This window comes from Neolamprologus multifasciatus, chromosome 20 (genome assembly GCF_963576455.1).
Source record: "Neolamprologus multifasciatus chromosome 20, fNeoMul1.2, whole genome shotgun sequence".
Taxonomy (NCBI): Eukaryota; Metazoa; Chordata; class Actinopteri; order Cichliformes; family Cichlidae; genus Neolamprologus; species Neolamprologus multifasciatus.
The window spans coordinates 35,210,757-35,234,820 of NC_140458.1; the positions used below are offsets into that span (position 1 = coordinate 35,210,757).

Below are 24,064 nucleotides of genomic sequence, written 5' to 3' on the forward strand. Positions count from 1 at the left end.
TAAAAACAAACAAACAACCACACAGGAGCATGTTCAGCCTGTTTAGCGTTGCAACTGCCACTCGAGGAAATGTTGTCTGTCTTGCATCGTGCAAAGGAACTCTGATAAACGCTGTTGGAAAAAGAAATGTTTATAACCTCGCTGAGAGGTGAGTCTGGCCGGTCTCCACCAGCACGGAAACATTAGTGTTTCATCCTGAAACGTTTTTCATTTTTCTCCATGTCTGATGACAGCAAACACGAAGCAAAGCTCCTCCAAGACAGCAACGTCGCTTTGAAACGTACTTCAACATGTTTTTAGTACAATAAAAAAAAGAAGTGCAGAAGTTTGTTGCCCTGTTAAAGGCTCTTTAAATACACCTGACATCATTTTGAGTATCATTTAATTTCATTGTGTAGTAGAATTCGTTTAAATGTTTAGTAACAACTATCAGGTTTAAACAGTTTTTATTAAGTAGTTCTCTCTCTCTCTCTCTCTCTCTCTCTCTCTCTCTCTCTCTCTCTCTCTCTCTCACACACACACACACAAATTTAGCTTGAAGGAAAGGTCAGAGGTCAAATGTGCCATTATTTTATATCTTTGAATGGTACTTTGTACACTAAAAATCCAAACCACACAGAGTCACAGTTTCTAAGTTCTAAGGCTTTTTGTAAGTTTTCGATCAATAAATCAAGCTGAGCAGGATGTAAGCCAAATTTCAGCAGATGGTTAACACGACATCCCCATGAAGTTTGATCAGAAAGTAATAATCAGAAGCAGCATACTAAAACTTGAGATTGACGTGCATGCATGCAAACAGTACTGAAAACATAACCTCTTTGGTGGAGGCAAAAATGAAATATTCCTGTTTCGAAGTTCAAATCAAACTGATTGCAAATATTACAGCTGTCATACATTTGGATGCATTTCAGATGAAAACCTGAACAAACAAACCTCTCTTTACTGGACTATATCTGATAGTTATAGCTATTCTCAGATTAACAGGCTTCTCTGCATACAAAACATGATAGAATCTTAACAAACCCAAAGTTCACACTGTAATTGTAAACTTTAACACATTTTGTGCAATTTATGCAATAAATGATCCATTATCTGAAAAGGGCATTGCTTTGTGTAGTCACATGCAGGGCTTTTTCTTTAATAGCTTTTCATGTGGTAGTGCAGATGTTAATAATAATAATAATAATAATAAGTGTTGGTCAGTGATAATGAGGAGCATATGAATAAATAAATAAACAGGGTGGTGTTGGGGCTAAATTTGGATTTTTTTCAGTAATAATGTTTTGTTTAATTGCACCATTTAAAAAAAAAAAAAAAAAACACTGCAAAAATAATTGAAAGGATAAGAAGGAAGAGTCAATAAAGAGATACCCAGAAGCAAACTTCTAAGATAATGGAAAAACTACAGGGACAGAAAGGAAGTGGGGGGTGGGGCAGTAATAATATGAGCACATGCTCGCTGCATAACCGGATTGTTATGGCGAAGTTTCTGCAGGTAACATTTTCCCACCACACCCTTCAGTTGTACAGTGCAATAGCAGTAAATTCTTACAGTGTGTGTCATGTGCTTGTATTGAATGAATGTGAATGTATTTATAAGGAAAACAGTAACCTGCTAAAATAAGCTTCCAAAGTATTTGAGCCGAAAACGAAAGTGGGAGGGACATTAGTTGAAGTTTTATTTGATAACCTGAGAAGGTAAAACTACCATTTGAAAAAAATTGACACCAAGATTTTTTTTAAAGTGCTGGGGAGTTCTGTGTGAACCAAAGCTCCCCCACTGCTCGTCCATAAACGAGCAATTAAGTGTCTTCACTGGAAATATAAAATGAACCCTTGTTAACCAAGACTGTGTTTTGCTAGATGACAGTCTTAGTCGTCAGGGCCACACCCAGGCTTTGCTTATGCGTGTCACTGTCACTGGTGGGGTGGTTGTCATGGCGACAGGTGAGCTGAGTAATGTCTGGGAGAAAAGACTCAGAAGTGTGTTAGAGACAAGTTGTTCATTACCATGGCAACCTTACAGTAACATCCGACTTTGCCACATTTGTCCACCTAGGACAGCAGTTACCCATGTGCGGCATTCACTGTATTTATTATTTATCATTATCATCAATTATAACAAGAATTGATTTTGTGTTTTTTTACTCAAAACACCAATTTTTCTCGTTTGGCTCTCAGCGAAGTCGGTCGCACTTTTCTCCTCTCCTCCTTCCCCTTTTCTTCCCTGCTTAGCCTCTTGTGTCCTTGTCTTGTCTCGTGTGCATTACTTTCCCTGGCTCAGTCTCTCACTGTCGTTCTCTAAAACCTAAAAGAGAATTATGGATTAGATCAACTGGTCTCTGAATGCTATTGACACCCTTTTCTCAACGAGAAGTCTGGGCTCGGGAGAGCCCGAGTGCCCTGGAGGGACTTTCCCTGCCGGATACACGATGGACGGGTGGCAGAACTGGAGGGTCGTGTGCCTGGCGGGACTGTCGATCGAGGACGCTGAAGATATCTACCTATTCGGAACCATGATAACAGGGTTCTTGCTGATCGGAGCTGGCATGGCCCTGACTTATCGGAGAATTGAGAGAGCGGAACCGGCTGTTCAAACCCCCCAAGGCTGCCCGCTGGAATCGAAGCGACGGGACGAGTCGCGACCGCTCACAACGAACGCAGCATGGTTAACACCTTGGAGACGCTTACGGCTGCTGTGAAGGCTCAAAACAACACCATTGAGCGTATGGTGGGATACATCAGAGAGGGCCCTGCTCAAAATGACAACCTTGAGCGAAAGTTGGATCACATCACAGAACGGATCACTGCAGTTGTGAGGTCTCAGAATCAAAAGAATGACAACACCACGGAACAGAAGTTTGATACCATCATGGGGAGGCTCGCGGCTCTCCAACGGGAGATCGAGAGACCAGCATCAGAGTGTTAAAAGATCAGCTTTGAAAATTCTCCTGAGCTGCTCGCATAAAAGAAAATCAACAAACTCGACATCATAATGCGGACACCACCACGGCGCCAGCTGCAGGCCCAAGGCTGAAGCCGGACAAACACTCCCTGATAACGACTGTGTGATGACTATTCTTCCCATCCCATGCAAGGACACCTGGATTGGCTGGAGGACTGTTTACTTAGCCTGATAGGGCGAAGGACACTGTCTCAGCTGAACTCTGGACACGCACACACACACACTTACACTGATAAGCACTCACTCATCCCCCCTCCCCTTCCAACGCCTTCGATGCTTGCTGCCTCCTGGGAACACGAGGCGGGTCTGGGCCCGCGCTGCAGAGACGGCGCCGTTGCAGGATGGCTGCTGTGTTTCCTGGGATTACTCCTCATCCCCCACCCAACCCTGTGGCTTGTCCTGTCTTCACAAAGTTGTGTTGTGGACATTCATGTGCTTTTTTGTGCAGAGGAGTTTTTTTGTTTCCTGTTCTCGTGCTGTCCTACCATGGAAGCACAGCATGAGTGGAGGTCTCTTTTTCTCCTCTTGTACCTTCCTGTTGTTGTGTATATTTCAGTGTTTTTCTGTAACGCTACCGATCTCCGACTTGTAACCTCATGTAATGTTTGTGTTATGTGTGTGAGGTCGGGGGGGGGGGGGGGTCCCATTTCACTGCAGGGCAACCTGTATGTGACAAATAAATAAAGCTTTCATTCATTCATTCAGCACAAAGTAAGCAATGTGTGAAGTTAAAGCTCGGTAAACTTACTCATCACTTTCCTATACACACCTTGGAAGGCTGCCAAAGCCCACAGACAGGTGACTGGACTGAACGTCTGCAGTGAGGAATCTGGCGGCTGTGTCCCAGTGCATTGTGGTTCCACTTGTGTCCTTATTGCACCATTACCGCAAGTCCACACAAAGCTTATCAATTGTTAAAAATTCAGCAGTGATAAGGATGCTTGTTATCAGCACCCATGTGGCACACGGATAGCTTGATATGTGCAAAATAGTTGGGATTCGTCTCCTTCGCAGCCACGAGACTTCAGCCCAGTTGAACCTCTGTGAGACATTTTGCACCAACGTGTTAAACAGTTCTATGAAACTCTTACTGCAGCAAGCGGTGGTGCATCGCCTTACTAAGGTTCACCATGTTAGCTTTCATTTGTACATTAGTCTGTTGGCGTGACTTGGATTTATGGAGTGGATTAACAGACTGGACAGCCCCCCCCCCCCATGTTAGTGTTAACTGACAAAGTGCAGTAATTAAAACCTGACAATTACACACATCTGCACTTTTGAACCATGATTATCTGAGACAGCAGTGCTTTGCAATATTTAGGCAATATGACTGTAGCACAGAGGGTTACGTAAACGTAATTCCAGTGTTATGTAACTATGTGGGAGTGTTAGTTGCAAGTGTAAGTGAAAACGTTGTGGGACAAAACTGATATGCAAGTGCGTTGTAAAAGCCTCCTACACTTTGGATGCTCGTTTAAACATTTACATTTGAGCAAAGGGCGCCATCTATCGGGCAAACGACAAACTGCAATCTCTGTGTCAACGCTGTCATGAGCATAGAAGCGACTCAAACTGTGCCTAGTTGTTAAAACACCAGGGAAACTGAGGGATATACGAGTGCCTTTCATATAGCAGCCATGCTCTGCATCCGTGAAACTAATCCAGGTTTTGTCGGCCTGCATGGAAAGGAGGACAAAAACAAAACAACAACAAAAAACACACAAACAGCCCCCGTATTCTCAGACAAACCTTGTAGTATTGCTTATACCCATATTTCCTTATTTTTGAAAGAAAAAAAAGTGTCTTATGTAATTCCTACACTACATTTAACAAATGTTGAATGGTCGTACCAATTTTAATTTAAATTATGTACAACCACTTAATTAGGTACACCTGTTCAACTGACTGTTTACCCAGATTAAAATTCAGAGCAATTAGGCATGTGGACATGATCAACCAGAATATATAAATTAGGAACAGTGGATTAAAAATTTACCATTTATTATTTCAGACCCAGGAAGGCTCGTTTCCTCTCAACTGTCTAAACGTTATGATCAAGACACCAACGCGTGACTTTACAGGTACAGCGTATAGCCAGTTTTAATTCACTGAGCAGGCAGGAGTGACGAGGCACAGCCAAACAGTACACGCAATTATAAAATAAAACACTTTTGGCTGACCACACAGTGAGTATTAAAATATGATCTTATGTTTTTTTTAAAAAAAAGAAAAAATAGAGCCAGCTAGCTCTTAGTGTCATGATAGAAAGTCAAATGACAAATTCTCTTCGGCACAAAGAGAATCCTGCACAGAGGCCATGACAGTGTGATACGAAGTAAAAAATGTGAGGTTTACTAAAGGAAGAAAGAGAAAAGCCAAATGTACCAATAATCCAACACATTACATAGAATAAAAGAAAAAAGTGTCAGCTGGATAGTCGTTAGTGTTATCAGGCAAAATCTATCCCAGTGCACTGCTGGCGACCTTAATGAGGTCTGTACCATACCATTGTTTGCATATGAAAACAGATAGACCCCGAACACCCGTCCTTTAACATGTTTAGAGTAACACTTTTTTGCTTTGCTGGTGAAATACAAAAAGAAAGAAAGTTCATCTTTACAAAAATGGACTATTTACCTTAGGTTTGGCTTAACAACAGTACCATTACAAGCGTAGTGTACGTGTCCTATACATCAGTGCTCCTCAGCTTAAGGCTTTAGAATCAAAGCACATTCTTATCCCAACTCGCATGGAGGTAGAAGTACTGCAGCAAGCCCACACAGTCAACGCAAAAATAGTTGCACGTCCACGGACACTGAAGGTGATTCTGTCGTTAAAAATGCTGCAAAGAGCAAAACGTGAACTTAGTCTGAAACTGTCTGAATTCTTCTGTTGTTTAAAACGACAAGTGAGGCAGTCGAACAACATGTCCTCCACTGGAAACCTTTAAAAAGAGGAAAAAATACTCCTAAAATGATCTCCCTCTTTACACTTTGACACAAATATAAATACAACATGCTCTTCTTTACATGAGGCTCACTTATACTTTATGCAGTATCCTTGGACCTTCGATTGAGCTGACTGAAGTCCACGATTTCATCCTAAACAGGAAACAGAGGCTATTCCAATGTAGACTCATTCAAACTGTACCTCGCAGAGCTACTGCAGTCTGTAAAAGTAATGTTTGTGGCAGGTTACATGAACGATGAATATTTGTTTTCATAGATTATATTCAAACTCATCTCACATCAGTCACACCTGTGATGGAAATGCAAATGCATATATCCACTTGTAGTGCATCACACAGTTTTCCATTGTTGAGCAAACGATTGCATATTAAACTTGATTCACTTCAAAAGGTTTTTTCAATTTCCAATTAGAAAAAGAGGAGTATCTAATGTATATAAGACCTTTGCTGGCTCTTTTGGTTTAAGCAGAGCTGTTAAATGATCATACATCATACATGCTCCAGCGATGGGAAACCATAAACAACAGGCGTGACTACAGTGTGACGGTTGGTCTATTGAAACAAGTGTGTTTAGAATAGAGGAGAAGCAGTTCTGAGTGTTCAGCTGGAAATAGTGTTTATGGTGTGAGTATCAAAAAGTCCGTGAAGAGTCTCTGCATGTACACAACATGCTGCTAGTCATTAACTAGTCGATAAACATGGTACTGCGCTCCATGTTCGCTTGTGGACACTTCAAACACAAAGGCGATGCACAGCAGAGTCTCCTGAGTCTCTCTGTTGGACACCACCTGGGAAAGACACAAAGACAAGAAAGGCACTGAGGGGAGAAAGTACATTTGTCAACGTGCAGCAAAAGCTTTTCAAATTCAGTTCATTACACTAAGAAGGTGCAAAAATACCTTTGCGCACAGTTAGGCCTATAATTTGTTTTTGGGTTTTTTTTGGGGGGGGGGGGTTGCCCTCTGGACACCACCATTTAAAAATAAATAAAATCAATTAATAAACATGTGACCAAACTGCAAGCTTTAAAGGGGTTTTACAGACATTTTGGAATAACCCAATCGCACCCATTTTTATACACAGTGCTCTTTTTTTCAGAGGTTCAAAATGAATTTATCTAAGATCTCATCTCATTTATGAATATCTAAGATTTGGTTTTAATACTTTGATTAAAATCATTTGCAGTGACGGACTGCCTGAAGCCCAAAACTCATGAACATCACCAAATGCTGTTTACTTGCTGGACATGCTGCACTAGGTTTCAGTTGCTGTTGTTTTGAGAGTCAGTGACGTTTTTCAGTGGACTTGGTGGAGATCAGGTCGAGATATGTTATGGTTCAGATTATAAGCTGTTAATCTTGGCTCCACCCCGAGAGAGCCAGACTCTCTAAAGCTTTCTGGTCTGATCTGGCCTACTCGGTCATGAGCATGCAGTTAGGTCCGTCAATATTTGGCTGGTACACTCCTTTTTAACAATGTACCAGATTACTGATTTAGCCACTCTCCCCCCCGCACTTACACTGACATGTCTTTAGGCCTCATGTTTAAAAACACAGTGAAAACTATAAAATACAAATTAATCAGTTCTAGGTCTTTAATTTACTATGTAAAAGTGTATCGAGGCGACTGTTGTTGTGATTTGGAGGCAAATAAATAAAACTGAAGTGAAACTGAGCACTTTGAATGAACTCAGTGTCAAATCATGTCTGCTTACTTTGTCATGAAAGGACCAAGGCAGTGAGTTGAGGCCTGTTCCTCACCTATTTCATTATTATCAGAAAAGCTGACCTCTGACCTTGAGGTCAAGGTCACTGGTGTTGAAATTCTTAAAGTTCAGTTTAACAATCGTTTTTAAATGATGCTGAAGGATATTTAACTCTATCCTCCGTCACACATTTTATCCACGTAATAGTTTATATGAATTATTAACCAAATCTTGCCTCACACTATGAACCAAAGCAAGTTTATAAACAGCGTACGGTTTTGTATCGGTGGTCAGGTTACCCCCACACACCTGCAGAATGGTGAAGTTCTCCAGAACACTGTTCATCATGTACTTCTCTGGCAGGTGTTTGAGTTTGTGGATGAAGTTGATCATATATTCACACATGGGTGAACGATGGATGCGGAACATGTACTTTCCTCCTTCCAAATGTGCATATTCAGTCTGGTTAGGAGAAACCCACATGCGTTATTTGCAGTTAAAAACACATGCAGGTGGGGTCTAATGTAAAATATATTTGAGTATGTGTACATATATTCAATAAATAAGAACCATTATTAAAATGTGTGACTAATTTTCTCACCTCAACCTTTTCCACCACCTGTTTACCAAAGGAGCAGACCTTTGTTGAAACACTGATAGTGATGTTTTCTGTCCCGCTGTACTGACTGCTCACGCCGTAAAATGCGCCAGAACCTTCCTCGATGTCACTGCTCAGGTCCGCCTAAAACACGGAGAATGAGATGGACACAGAATGAGTGCAATCAAAAACAAAGGGTAGAAGAAAATAAATGAAGACGTCACCACCAAAGACTATAACTGTAGTGTTTAAGACTCATTCCTGCAACTACTCTTTGCAACAGTACGACACGTTACATGTACGAGCTAGAAACTATTCAACAACTTGTGTTTGGTTTGCTGAATAATAATAATGCAGTGAACTAAAAACACTAATAGTGAAAAAAGAATTTCCTGCATAATTTCTAGTGTTACACTGGCTTTGCTTCCCCCATGTGGTGTAGCAGGTTATTACCTCACACTGCAAAATGAAAGACACTCTACAAAACAGCGGTCTCCAACCTTTTTTGCGCCACTGACCGGTTTATGCCTGACAATATTTTCACGGACCGGCCTTTAAGGTGTCGCGGATAAATACAACAAAATAAAACTAGTACCGGTACCGAAAAAAAGAAGATTTATTCATAACACACGTGAAAAGACCCAGGAAAACCGAGTAAACGATAAAAACGATAACAAAAAACCCCTGAAAACCGATAAAAACCCTGAAAACTATACATTTCACACCTGAGCCTCAACTCTCGCGGCCCGGTGCTGGTCCGAGGCCCGAGGGTTGGGGACCGCTGCTACAAAAGACCCAATTATTTGTTTAACAAAGTGAAAGTAATCTAGTGTAAACACTTAAGCATGTTAGTGCGCATGTCCTAAACGCCAGCTCCGTCTTTGAGATTAGAACTCGCTGACTTTCTTTTTAAAATGCTTTAGTGTTGTTGGTTACTTACCCAGAACTTGACAAGAAAGAATGCATTGTGTGGCCCTTTTTCGTAAAGCTCTTTCAGGCCTCCTTTCTTCTCAGAGAACTTGTCGTAAATCTGCCTCACGTCTATGGACTCCAACACTGGGTCACTGTAGCCAGGGTTTGATGGGCCAATGTGCACGAACAGATGTTTATGCTGTAGAAGGGAAGGAGAAATAAGTCCAAGTACAAACTTTATATTGACGACTCTTGTTTCAAAAGGTTGTGGTTGTCTGTACCGTCTCTCTGTCTCGTTGAGTCTCCATGAAAGCAGAGTACTCCAGGAGCCGTAGTTTTGCAGAGGCAATGGTTCTGTCTTGCCACACAGGAGCTGCTATAGCTGCAGGTCGAGGGGGTGGCAAGGCCTCATAACCTGTTTAACATTTAAAACTGTGAAACAATTCAAATAACAATATTTATTAAAAAAATCAAGTTCACACTTACTGATAGGTGGAGGGATGGGGGCTGGGAGTGTAGTGTATGGCGGCTGTGCAAAGGGCTTGATGCTGTAAGAACGAAACAGAAGAAATAACCCCAAAAATGAGTAAACGTACCTGCTTACGCAAGAAAGTTTGATTTTCACGACAGAAAACCAAGGTATGTGCCAGCTATACTTACTCCTGAGAATGCCCAGGCTGTCCTGGCATAGGGCCGGGCCAAAACTACACAAAAGAGAAACAGATTGAGTAAAACGATTTGCTCACGTTTACCCCGAAAAGTAGAAAACAACAGATGTGTGTCAGTGTTAGCGTCTCACTCTGACTGGTGGAGGAAAGGGAGTCTGGGGTTTCATTACACTCGCAGAGACGATCTGAGCCGATGAGAGATTGGCCACCGTCTGCAGCGCTTTGTCCTTCGAGACCTGGTCCTGAATGAGAAAGACAAAGTAAAACACAATGACTAAACTCTGAAACGTCACAATAAAATGCAGGTTATCATTCCAAGATCAGCCAACTCCAAAGGCCACTTTAGACAGCAAGCCAGCCAACATGTAGTGTACATAAGCATGATGCAGCAACTATATGGAAAAATAGCGCAGAAAGCAAAGCGCACATGAGGGGAGCCAAAGCAGGAGGCAAACCAAGAAGAGCTAACTGTCACCAGTGTTTCACTAAAGCCACTAAAACGAAAGAGCAACAAGCAGGGTTTTTTTTTTTTTTTGAGTCTGGCAATAAAACTGCAACTGTGGACTAGCAGCAATGTGATGCCAACCACACAACACAGAAGCCTGAAGCAGAAAACTGTAGTTGCATAACCGAAACTTACCAAGTTCATGGCCTACGGCAAAAAAGACATTTTATTAATTAACTTCAGTACATTCAAAGTAAAAGCACAAAATCATCGTTAGGTAATAAAGGAATACGCCTTGTTCATACTTCAGAAAACATTTAGATACATTCACTTTTTCCATGTTTATGTGTGATTAAAAAAAATTATTTTCTAAATAGAATAGAATAGAATAAACCTTTATTATTCCACGAATGAGAAGTTACTGTTACTGTAACAGTAACTGTAACAGCAACAGTAACTTCTGTTACTTCGTAACAGTAAAGTTACTGTTACAGTAACTTCTGTTACTTTGTAACAGTAAAGTTACTGTTACTGTTACAGTAACTTTACTGTTACAAAGTAACAGAAGTTACTGTAACAGTAAAGTTACTGTAACAGTAACAGCCAAACTTCTGTTACTTTGTAACAGTAAAGTTACTGTTACTGTTACAGTAACTTTACTGTTACTGTTACAGTAACTTTACTGTTACTGTAACAGTAACAGTAAAGTTACTGTAACAGTAACAGTAACTTTACTGTTACAAAGTAACAGAAGTTTGGCTGTTACGCAGCTCTTATGGCGAGTGGAATATAAAATATAGAAGCCAGACACAAAGTGCTCCTATATAAATAAGCAACTGAAGTTCGCATACAGAGATAACAATGTACAGAAATATGTACCTGTGTGTGTGTGTGTGTGTGTGTGTGTGTGTGTGTGTGTGTGTGTGTGTGTGTGGGGGGTTCTTCCTACACTGTGGGTGTAAAAGTCTACTGCTGAACGAGCTGCTCAGTGCTCGCAGTGTCATGCATGATGGATGTTAGCTTAGACAACATCCTCTCCTCCCTAACCTGCTCGATGGACTTCAGCAGACAGTCTGGGACAGAGCGGGCCCTCCTGACCAGTTTGTTAAGTTTCCCTCTCTGCCGTTCCACCAGTCTAGCAGACCACAGCTTAAAAGATAGCAGACGCTAGAAGTGTTCCTGGAAGCACATCCTGGAGTTTTCTATCTTTAACTACGGAAGCAAGTATTTCTTCGATAGAACCCAAAGCTAACTAATCGGTGTTCAGTTAGTTAACTGCAGAGTTAACAATCACTGATCAAATGATTCATGATTAGTGTGGGAGTAGTGCTGGTGGCACCATCAAAGTCTCAGCTAATGTCAGCGGATGACCCAGAAAGAATAAACTGCACAGTCCATGTGAGCATGGCCAACAATCAAAAGTGACTCATGTCCACAAAGAACTTAATGTATAGTCCAAATGCTTTGACATACTTATTTCAACTATTTTTTTAAATAAATTTGTCAGAAAATAAACAGATGTGTGGATACATGAATAATAAATTAAATAAATAAATAAAATCAAAAACCTAAAAACACAATTTTAACTTTGGTGTCGCGAGTTAATGAATTTAGGTTCATTTTTCAAGGGTGCAAAAGGTGATAATTTATATAAGATATATAATTTCAGCTGTAACTGTAGTCAAAAGCACTGCCTTATACTGAAAGAGTGTGCTACTGATCTGTTCCATCATAAAACTGAGTCCTTTTGTTTATATCTGGAGATTATAAATGTGTACGGGAGAGCAGGTGGTTCAACAGATTTGTTTTGTGTAGAACAGAGTCTGGTAAAACCACAAGAAAAAATAGAGAGAAAAGATAAACAGAAATGTAGGAAATGTTCAAGAGCAAGAATCTAAAGAAAGAAAAATCAACGGAGAAAACCTTTGAAATTCCTCAAATGGCCACATTAAAGACACCTTGCATGTTTACTGATATGGGGGCATGCATGTAGGTTACATGCCGCTAGCATTGTAAGCTAAGTGGTCAACAAAAGCCAGCAACCTAAACTCATGCAATTATTTGTCTAAGGCCACAAACGTCTTGATCCAAGTGAAATGACCAACGTACCAGCCATGCATAAAAATGATGCCATACATATATAAAGACTCAAGAAAACAAACTTTTGTACTGTGCAATGCTACTGACTATATTCCAATCATGCAGCAAACTCCTTCTATACTGGATTTAACTTTGGTCCATCAGTTTTCTACTGGTCTCGACAAAAAGGCTCCATGAAGGTTATATTGACCGTCTGCATTAGTCTGGAGACTCGTATGGCCGATGTTAAGAACTAAGAACAAGGCACCAGTTTTAAGGGCACGAGTCTCATGAATATAGTTATACCAGTTAAATATAGTTGTTGTTTTAAGGTGGTGGGAGTCGGCTTTGACAGTAAAGATACCCCCAATAAGGCAGTACCCCAGCAGAAAAGCAGAAAAATCCACCATAAGTTCTGACGAAGACGTCTAAGATTGGGTCCAGTTACATCTGAGCATGCAAAGCGAAGCGGCTAGCATTGCAAAGTCAGTGAGCATGTATACCTTCAGCTTAGACTGAATCTCACGAGACTTTCTCTTGGCCAAGACTTGCAGGTGACTAGAGACCTGAGGAAAGACAGGATGAAGGAAAAGGAAAGAGAAAAGAAGAAGGCTGTGACTACAGAGAGGAGTAGAGTATAGTCAGTGAGAACCCACCTTGATGCTTGCCTGGTATTCTCGTACCCTCTTACGTGCCAAAACCTGAATATGACTAGACACCTGTGGACCCAGGGACCCCGTGAAAACACACATTTACACAATGATTTCATCATTTTAAACAGACAGTCCATAAATATTCATTTAAACAAGGTGGAACAAGTTACAATGAACAAGATGCACTTAAATCCTGTTAAAACAGATCAGTGGTGTAGTCGATACAAAGATCTGTGCGTACCTGTTTGCGTGTGCGTGTCTTCCCCGTTCGCAGCTTGATATAGCGAGCTATCAGCTCATTTCGACCTGACACGACAAAGAAACTGATAAAATTAGATTGACTAAAAAACATAAACACATTATACAATTGTTAAGTTATTCTTAAACTGCACTGTTTGGGCAGATATAGCTCACGCCTTATGAGCAGACTTTCATGGGCATATTGAAATGTCTCCCTGTAACAGTCACTCTCTAGTATTTACATTACTAGCATGTGGCCAAGCTGCAGTATTGTATGGGCTGTTTGTGCTGCTGGCAAACTGATTTGCATAAAGACATCAAAAAAGTAAGAAAATAGGAGCGGTAGATCGTGTTTATATATATAAAAAAAAAATCCAAGGTAAATGTGGGAGTGACGTGACTATTGATACGCAATGTAGTGCATCTAAATCTTTATAGGATCAAGGAACCACATCAACTTAATCTAAAAAACAGCATCAATTCACTCATCAGTTCTACTATATAAAACGTTATTTGAGGCTGTTAGGTGGTTGCTAAGCAACAAGATGACTATATATTGCACGTGTCTGGCTTTGTGTATAGAAATAAACAAAAATGATCCCAAGCTCGCTTTAATAAAGGTGTCGCAGGTGCACAAATGCTACAAATGGGTCATTTTAGCCCACGTGTAGGTGGTTGCTAGGCAACGTGAGGACATCACTACTGTGTGCCAATTTTGCTGCTGACCTCCAATTATGTGGAAGGATTTTGTGGTCAGATAGGTAGACAGAGGTTTCATGTGTTACAGTAAGATTGCAAGAAGCTCCCTCTGCTGCTTGAGCCATGCAGGACCCTGTAACTCTTTATGATGCTGTAAAAATACAGAATCACAGCTCCAAAACTGAACTGTGCGATTTTCTGAGGAGGAATGTCCCAGTAATCAAAAGAAAATTACAATAACAAATCTAAATGGCTGCATTTTTTAAAGCCAAAGTTAATTATGACTGTTGTGGTTGATGTATGACAAAGGTAATGTAAAGCAAATACATTTATATTCCTATATATGTGTGTGCATATTAAAGTTTTTAAACTGCACCACTTGTTGCATCCCATTTGTTCACTGAAACAAATGTGAATCTAAAAGACAGGCGGACACGGGTGAACACTCCACATTAAGCTAAACTTCCTTTGCCTTGAATCTGAAGCCAAATGTGGTTTGTGGTCTAGTAGTTTGTGTCTCACAATGTAAAATACAATAAGTACAATCGTAACACAAATGGCTCGACCGAGAGTCCTTATTGTTTGCTTAGTGGTCACAGTGACATTCAAATTTATGTTTAGACTGCACCGAACCTACTGGTCAAGTTCTAAAATGAAGCGGTGCATACTTTTGAATCCACTGTCTGTATCTGCAAGCATAAAATAAAACCTCAATGTGATGCCACTTATGGTGAAATGTTTTAAGTGTGAAAGTGTGTTTGTGTGTCTCCAAGGCAGTGAGATTCTTACAAATCCCCATAAAGACTTGTCAAGTTCTCCTTTTCTCAGGCTGTGAGGCATCTCTATTAAGAATAGCATGTGTTAATTTTTAGTCAGGTTTGGTTTTGCTTGCTGGCAGACATTCAAAAGCGATGAAGAAATGGTGGGAAAGGAGAGAAAAGCAGAGGAGAGGTCATGATATTGTTAACAGACTTCCAAAATGTGGTCAGCACAGACTGTCTGGTCAGCTCTTTCCTTCTCCCTCTCCTCAGTCCCAACCCACACCTGATGATCATCGCTTGTAACTTCTAAGTAACTCATTATACAGCACGCCGCAAGCGGTTAAATATAAAGTGACCAGACTGATCCCACAGCTGTAATCATTTAGCACACATGCACACTTACTAACATCATCATCACCATGCTTTTTTCTGGAAAAGGCTGTGACGCTGTAGGGATTTCAGATGAGTCACAGCAGCACTGTTAAGTTACCAGAGCACAGAATTTCCCAAAACCAACAGAAGGGGCTGACTCAGACACAGCAGTCTGCTCCAATTCCCAAAACAGGACACATGCACTACCCTGCAGCCTGCCACTACTCCACATAAGGGTAAAAGCTCTTTCTTTAGATGTCAGATCTATTTTGCTATAATATAAGGCGAGATAAGCTACAACTATAAATATGTAATATAACCGAGCCACAAGGTGAGGGCACGTGTACTCATAGTGGGCCGTCCCAAGTCCTGATAAATGTGATGGCTGCATCAGGAAGGGCACCTGGAGTATAATCTTTGCCTAATCAAACATCAAGAATGTAATTTGCATACTTGATTGGAAAGGGCCTGCGTTAACAACAATAGCCCCGGGTACTGTTAGCCAAGTGGGTGCCAGTGGAAACTGTGGTACTGTTGGCCGAAGACAAAGAAAGAAGAGAGGGGGAAGGCGTGTTTGAAGGCAGCAAGAAAGACGGAAAGGCAGGAGTGAGGTGGTTTGAGTAGGAATTTTAAATGCAGGAACTATGACGGGTAAAGGGAGAGAACTGGCCGACATGATGGATACGATAATACGTGCAAGAGACCAGATGGAGGGGAAGGAAAACCAGAAGAAACAGAGGTTGATTCCAACTGTTCTACCAGGGTGTAGATAGGAAGTGAAATGAAGGAGGAAAGAAATTTCAAGTAAAAGTATGTGAAGAGTGTTGTTGAGGTGGAGGGAGTCAGAAATTTAAACTGATCAAGCTGAAGGCGTGGTGTTGAGTGTAATCCCACAGGCTGGATGTCCGTTAAAAGAGCACAAGGAATTCTGAAGTAGACTGAATAAAGTGATATAGAGTATTACCAGAAGGGAACAGAGAAATGATGAAAAGGAGACTCCATGGAGAAATGAGAACATGCAATAAAGTATTCAGATTAGCAAAGAAAAAGTCAAAGGGGAGGGGTTGGATAGATGAAGAAAGCAGGAGTATTGGAGGGCTAGTCATCCAGCTAAGAAAGAGGTGGTAAAAGCAAAGGAAAAGATTTATAGTGAGTTGTATGTAAGACTAGAAACTAAGGACGGAGAACAGGACTTGTTCTGAGTGGCTTTTGGGCTGGAAAGGATGTGCAGCATGCTAGGATGATTACGGATAGAGATGAAAATAAGATGCAATGAAAACAACCCACAGTTGAATCATGTTGAGTCTTGATGTTGCACAGTTGGGCACTAGAGGGTACAAGGCAACTTTGGGCATTGCAGGTTTGTTACGCTAAAGAGGTAACAATCTGATCGAAGTAGAGTCAGGCAGAGTGTAAACAAGTAATCCACAACTTTAACTGCACTGCCATAATGTCTTAGTAAGGACTGATTAATCACTACACACGGCAGATGTTAGAAAAAGTTTTTTACATGACTGAAATAAAAGGATAAATAAGTGGATTTTAAAAACACCAAATATGCATATATCAATCTTTTAAAAAAGACCTGAAGTAAAAGCCAAGATATTTGTCACGTTTGCTGAAAATGTTTTTCAAAGTCTAATAAAGATGGATATAGATACCTATATCCATCTTTATGTGATTTAAAAGCAGTAGATGCCAAAGTTAGTATATTGTTTTTCATCTGCATTACTTATTAAATCGTTAGAGTAATTATCCAGCACCCATCTAACTGCCAAATGATTATGAAGAGATAGATGATGAAGAAGCTGAGTGTTAAGTTTCAACAACCTAAAATATCAATCCAATATTAAAACATCATTACTGTTACACACACACACACACACACACACACACACACACACACACACACACACACACACACACGCTGCATTATCTGTGTCACCAAGTCTGCTGATCGTCCCCATTTAGAAATACTTGCTTGGCACTATAATCCAGGGTGACATCATGGTAGTAACATATGACTGACACCAAAGACAGCGCAGAGGCTGGATCAATTACGACTGGCCTAGTTTAGCTCAAGAAGGATAATTAAAGCAAACACCCACTGAGATTCATGTTACTATGAAATCAGTATATAATTTTAATGTTGTGTCCATAACAGTTTAATAGTTAATTCACACTTGTGCCGATAAGCTAAATGAGCACTGCGTAATTTTAATTCCTTTACACTAGTGTGAGCGTTTATGCACACAAACCACTTTAAGGCATGAGATGTATTTTCATTATCAATATTGGAACACCTGTCCACATCTGACTATAGGTGAAAAATAGCTGATAAATCTCCTTGTTTTCATTTTATATCCTCTAAAACAGAGGTCCCCAACCCCTGGGCCTCGGACCGGTACTGGTCCGTGAGTCGTTTGGTACCGGGCCGCGAGAGTTGAAGCTCAGGTGTGAAATGTCTGGTTTTCAGGGTTTTTATCAGTTTTCAGCGTTATTTTGTTATCGTTTTGATCGTTAACTCGGTTTTCCTGAGTCTTTTCACGTGTGTTATGAATAAATCTTCTTTTTTTCGGTACCGGTACTAGTTTTATTTTGTTGTATTTATCCGCAACACATTAAAGGCCGGTCCGTGAAAAATATTGTCGGGCATAAACAGGTCCGTGGCGCAAAAAAGGTTGGAGACCGCTGCTCTAAACTGGTTTATCGTTTATATTAAACAATATTTTAACATAAATTAATTCAAAATTTCCAGTAAAATCGGAAAGTCACATCTAATTATGCAAAAGTTGGAATGGATACTTAAGAAGCACTGATGCAAGGTTGGGTGTTGGTGTTGTAAAGCTAGTATTATGCTCAGTCTCAGTGTTGCTTTTTAGTAAGTGTAAGCATACATCAACGGGACAATCCTCGTTAAAGGAGAGGGAAGCAGGGAAGGTCAACCAACACACTGAGCCCCACGCTTCCACAAAAGGAGAAAATGCCACAATGCTGAAACAAACTTTCCCTTTCTGTCACCTGGTATCATATATCCCGCTTCCCTCACTGCTGAACACCCTTACAAATGCACAAATGCTTCACAGTCTGATTCAGAGTGCAAACCCTAACCCTTCAAAAAAAAAGAAAAAAGGATCACAAGGTTTTCATAAGGTAAGAAAAAAGCCAAAATACAGAGCTCTTTTCACAGGCAGCATCTTAAACCAATCCTAATAAAAAACAAACACATGAAACGTTGCTTGTGTGCATTTAGAACAAATCTGTTCCTGGTGTTTCACAGACCGTTTATGCAGAACAACAGAAGTTATTCAGAAGTTAACTACAAGTTGACATGAGAAGTCAACATGCTCCTTCCTTTAACCTTATTACTGCAGATTGTCCTCTGACCCAAAAAACTACGTAGCCTGTTGAAAATACCTGCAAGCTGATCACCTACGCATAAAGCAAGGTGATTCTGCACAAGGGTCAAAACCCAACTCTGCTCCAAAGTGCAGGCAGTTGATTAAAATGTGTGTTTTTTTGGTGTGGTTCTTTCTGGAATAATGTGTTCATACATGTAAAGCCTTTATTATTATCATTTTTATTTATTCCGAAATGGTTGGGTCAAGCAAAGGGTGCCTACAGATATCAAACATTTCTGTCATACTGGCTGCTACAGTCATTGGTTTATGTTTATTGACTCTAGTAAATTTAAATATCTGCAATTTTACGCAGTCATCGAAAGAAAATGATTTAAACCCAAAAAGGGAACAGACAAATTAAAGTCAAATCCTTTACAAACAAGTCAGTTATATATTACAGCTTCTTTGAATATGTTTTGTTTGAGCTTTCATTTCAATATCGAAGAAGAAACTAGAGGGACAGAAAGCTGCTGCTCCTCACCATACATCTTCCCCTCATCTGACAGTATGATCTTCCTCCTTCCACAAGGAGGGTAGATGGCCAAAGCTTCCTGAAAGCTCTGCTCAATGTCTGGGCTCCACACCCCTTCAGGATCCCCGTCCAATCCGCGGTCCGCCCCGTCTCCCAGTGCCTCTCCATTGGGACTGGGACCCTCCTCCTGCGCCCCATCAGGGCTGCCACGGCAACTCCACTCCGACGCAATGATGACGGCTCCAGCTACAACACACCTACAACACACGAAACAAGATAAATGTGGAACAGATACTCTAACTGGATCTGACACGTTAGTGTTACAGTGTTACAGTTTTACAGTGTTACAGTGTTACAGTGTTACAGTGTTACAGTGTTACGCTTTTTGGGGTGTGTGGTGGCTGTAAGAAGGTTTCTCCATTTTGTCTGTCTGCCCTCCTCACAAATGAAGAGGCCAGAGAGCAATAGAGAGACGTTAAACTGGCATCTCTGCACACTTTCACTTTTATACTATTCACACAATTACACTCAGCTTGGATTTAAAATTTAAACCAATAGGCAGAAATACAGGCAACTGAGGAAAAGCCCTTATCCAGGACTAACAAAAATATACAAATACTTGTTACAATACTTACCCTGCACCCTGGTTTTAACATGTTTTCTTCCATGTTGAAGCCAAAACATGATTAGGAAACAGATTTGTTGTTGTCACAGCTACACTGCACTGCAAGCAGCAAGATTTTGAGAAACGGATGCAGCTGTTTTTGTCCTATACAAAAAAAAGCATGTGTACAAACTGTAAACTGTGTACAGCTAATTCATTTTTGTAGTTAAGGACATTTTAAGCGTCACGTCGGTTCTTATAGAGTGCTTTTTCTTCTGTACCCGAGCACCTGAAGTGCTTTATGCAAGTTGCCTCATTCACCCGTAAGAAAACACCCTCCAGAAAGTTACACCACGAATTGTTACGAGGCAGGGTGGACCCGTGCTTTCATGTTGTGAGTCTGTGTGAACTTTAGCCTTGCTTTCCTGTTCTTAGCTAATAGAAACACTCAAAGTGGTATTGTAGGCTTTTAAGGTTCAATGTGCTGCATGTTCAGAGATGATGTTCTGCAAACCTTGGCTGTAACAAGTGGTTATTTGAGTTCCTGTTACCTTCTTATCAGCTCAAAGCAGTCTGACGATTCTCATCTGGCCTCTGACATCAACAAAGCATTTTCCCTTTATCTGACAATAATCTGCAGTTTCTGAAATCCTGCCTGTCTGTTCACAGTCACTTTAATCATCTTTCATCCCCATTTTAATACTTGCTTTGAACATTTCTACTTGCCTAAATGCATTACTGCCATGCGCTTGCCTGATTAGATAGCTCCGTTACTGAGCAGTTGAACAAGCCTAAGTGTAGTCGCCATGCATGTACATTATTTTGTAATGCCAAACGTGGACAACCTGACTGAGTAGTTAAAAGCACAGAACATCTTTAGACTGTAGTATGCAGCCTGGAGAAGGAACGAGGTTTCCACAACAAGTAAAACATGAAGTTTTGACACTTTTCCCATAAAATATTAAAATGTAGTACAGGTTTAAGAGCTTATTTCCTTACTCTTAATCCCTTCATGTGAACAGAAAACCCCCAAAACTTAAGTTACATCAGCAGTGCATAAAGCATTTTGCTAAAAAAAAATTGTTTCATTGTTTTTAAACTTGTTATTTTTAACACAAGGAATCTGAGGCACACTGACAGCTCAAGAAAATTAAACCCCACACCTTGTTTTGTTAATCCACATCACTGACATCATGATGGATGGACGAGACTGAGATCAACTTTGCGGCTGTTGAGAATAGCGACAGATTTCTCCGACTACAAGTGTCTACACACCAAGAGCGAGATCAGATTCACTTTGAGCTGTTTACAGCGTCCATGGGTACGGTGTGTATTAATAGTTCTGGCACCCGTGGTCAAAGACCTAACAAGTGACAAGCTCAAATATTAAGGGTTTATAAATGTTTAAAGACACTATCCAGGGTCAAGAAGGACACTAGCAGGATGTGTCACTATTAAGATGAGATCACAAGATGTAGTACATTATTTAACTGACTGCGCTTAGTGAAGATGAGACCAGCTATTCCTTTTTCTTAGCTGTAGCCTAAAAGGCAACACAAACTTTAGAAGACTCCGACCTTGGCTGTGTAGGCCACATAAGGAAATTACACATTCTTTTGTTATTGTTGAAGATGCTCCAAGTCTCTTCAAACACAGACACACATATGCGACATGAATGTTGCCTGGTGTGTAATGTTTTCCAGAGTGTGGTTAATATGGTCCCTGCCACAGAGGAACCACAGAGGATCAGTGTGGTCGCTGAGCTTCCCCTGCTGTGGTGGGTTTATTCTGCACGCTGTGTGCAGGGCCTTCCCGGTTTCAATCACTACTGACTGGACTGAGCTGTTGCCATAGAGATCAGAAAGGCCTAGTGGGGCGGTCAGGCAAGCGCAAAGTCTAAAAGAACATTTTGATATTCGAGGGAGGTGGGATGTGATTGTCCTGAAAGCTCTACTGTGGGACGTCTGCGACTGGGAAGGTGTTTCTTTGTCCTGACTGGAACAAACTCATCATGATGTCATATTGCTTTTCATGTTCACAGACAAAACGATTATAATGGCCACAACAAGAGTAGCTTTGCATGAGTCATGATTTGAAAAACAATTGTTATTTATCTTAAAATGAGCCTTAGTGTAGCCCCTCATCATGTCTAAAGCAGGCCCTTCTACCTCCACCTTCTCCTCCTTTAGGTCACCCTCCATTTAAGCCAACTTTCTTCTGATTGGCTTTCCCATCCAAACAGAAGGTGGGAGGGGCTCCCATGCTCTAAGCTAGTTGTGCCCTTGAGATGACCACAGAGATATCCCCTCTCCCTGACAGAAATCAAACAGAAGTGTGTGTGTGTGTGTGTAACCAAGCATTAAGAGCCTGAGCTTCTGGTTGATTAGGATTAATAAGACAGAAGGAAGGACGTTTCCTATATTCTTCAGTGGGATTTAGGTTACATACATTTCAGGTCAGCTAACTGTATAGTAAGTAGAGCCTGACCAATATATGATATCAGCACGAGCAGGACAGGAACATGACATCAGCATGATATCAACCTGACATATGGTGTCATCATGGTTTGTCCATGTGAATGACTCTAGTATTGAAAATACTGTCAGCATATGTGGCAAAGTAGACAGCTAAGCAAATGGTGTTGCCTAGTAAAGTGTCTATACCACTAAACTGCTAAAACTAAATTAATTAATTAATCAAACTACTTTAATACATAACTTAACTACTAAAATACATTTCTGGAATGTCAAAAAATATAACTCATCATTTTCACATTTTTCATTAGTGGAAGATACTGTAGGCAGATGTGAGGCTACCAGGCAACTCACATTTAAATATACATTAAAAAAAATAGATACTCTGTATGTACAAAGTTATAAGCAGCACACAAATGTAATAATCTGAAACGGAGATTTTTCACACAGGAAGTCTAAATGTGTTAATCCAACATGAAGTATGACCTTAGTTGGTGTAATGACAAAAATTATGTTTATGACAATCTAACGTTAACTTAGTTTATGCATTTGATTAAGGAGGAGCGTCAATCACCTAATACCTTTTTTTTAGCATGGTGGGGAGCTCACAGGGGGTTTAACAAATCCCAGGGGGAAACTTGGCTTAAATAATCAAACCTAGTGCTGATGCAACACATACACCACAATCACAGACTCGCATTACCAGCACTGGGAGCATTGCTGTGCAGTTTGGTTAGTTCTGAAATCTGATGAGCTGTCATAGCCACAGATTTGTCAAGAGCAGTGGTGATGCAAAGTTAGGATACTGGCCACAGAGCACATATGTTGCTGGCTCTGCCCGTTTCAATATAGCACCCGTGGTCAAAAGGTCAGGTGTTTTAGTGCAATGAGGAGGCCAGTACAGCATTGAGCTAAATAAAGCTATGAGATCAGCGAACACTGAAAAGTCATGCACATTAGGGACTGTCTACTGCTCCCAGTGGAGCACCGTCGACACTATGAACAACCAAAACTTCAGATTTCTATGAACTCTTTGCACACTGACTACTACGGTACCGAGAGCCTTTCTGGATATAGGCAGTAAACCGATCGACTCTTTTAAACACTCGGATAACCTTAACATGATCCTAAAGGTCACATCTTACACAATTTTAACAAACCAATCAGATCACACACATATGCTGTAAATTCTCCCATGGCCTTTCCTTTGAAACTCCTACGACTCTTAGTTTCACATGCTGATAAAACTTTCACAGCAGCAAGAAATGAGTCCCATCTGCGAGCATGCAGAGGGAAATGAAATCACAGTGAGCGCTTGGAAGCGGTTTAGCCGAGTGAGTTGGCAAAATATCCCTTTGATCCCCAAAGCGGAAAAACTTCCAACTAACTGTCCATAAAAGTTCCTAAAAACCGCACACAAGCACTTCCAGTGGTAGTCATTGTATGCTATCGACAAGTTATTTTCTGTTTTTCAGTGGATATATAACCAGCAAGTCACCGCTAACACACTCGAACTGACATGCTAGTTGGCTAGCTTGGGAGCTAATAATACTGCAATAAACTGCAAACTAAGTCTGAGAGACGCATTAAAGTAGCCGAATACAGAACGAATGCTTGAGTAAATATTAGAGGAATTCCCTGCTAAACACGTGAGTCCCCGAATCACTACAGGCACAGCGGGAAAATGCGAAATATGTCAGATATCCCAAAACTTCCAGCACACTCGAAGCGAAGCAGCTGCTGCAGCATGAAAAGTTGCTACACACAACAAAGAACTATATGAGAGCACACTCACCTCACAACGGCTCTCCTGCCCCGCTCGTACAGGCACACGCTCTTTTGTTGTGTGCCCCTTTTTTCTGTAGAAAAGTAGCCTCGTGATTCGGGAGTATTTCCAGGGCAAAACAGCTGCGTTTGACAGAAAAAGGCGGAATGCAAAGTATGAGTTTGGTATGAAATCAACGCGCGGAGGAAAACGCACGGAGGCAGAGGCGTGGCGTCGAAACGCACACACGCAAAAGTTTTGTGGGTCCCAAGGCAAACTCCTC

The 24,064-nt window shown here is 40.9% G+C and overlaps 1 protein-coding gene across 4 annotated transcripts; it reads right to left on the reverse strand.

Moving 5' to 3' along the window:
• Positions 1-4,967: 4,967 nt before the first annotated feature.
• tead3a (TEA domain family member 3 a) lies at positions 4,968-24,064 on the reverse strand. Of its 4 annotated transcripts, XM_085147074.1 has the most exons (14): positions 23,812-24,064; positions 18,948-19,195; positions 13,235-13,299; positions 12,997-13,059; positions 12,844-12,906; positions 10,457-10,468; positions 9,948-10,058; positions 9,809-9,852; positions 9,635-9,696; positions 9,430-9,563; positions 9,177-9,347; positions 8,240-8,380; positions 7,948-8,100; positions 4,968-6,721 (listed from the first exon to the last, which is right to left on the reverse strand). In XM_085147074.1, exons 2-14 carry the CDS (start codon positions 18,952-18,954, stop codon positions 6,608-6,610), a joined length of 1,140 nt encoding a protein of 379 aa, XP_085003200.1. In that variant the 5' UTR covers positions 18,955-19,195; positions 23,812-24,064; the 3' UTR covers positions 4,968-6,607. The 4 variants fall into 4 exon arrangements, with proteins under 4 accessions (XP_085003200.1, XP_085003201.1, XP_085003202.1 ...); XM_085147075.1 differs by lacking the exons at positions 10,457-10,468; positions 12,997-13,059 and having other exon boundaries at positions 23,812-24,063; XM_085147076.1 differs by lacking the exon at positions 18,948-19,195 and having other exon boundaries at positions 12,844-13,059; positions 23,812-23,927.

Bases quoted from the DNA above. Each gene is read 5' to 3' on its own strand.
- tead3a (XM_085147074.1), bottom strand. The intron at 9,853-9,947 runs GTGAGACGCTAA...TCTTTTGTGTAG, and splicing joins CCTTTCCTCCACCAGTCAGA to TTTTGGCCCGGCCCTATGCC. The intron at 9,348-9,429 runs GTACAGACAACC...TCCCTTCTACAG, and splicing joins CTCAACGAGACAGAGAGACG to CATAAACATCTGTTCGTGCA.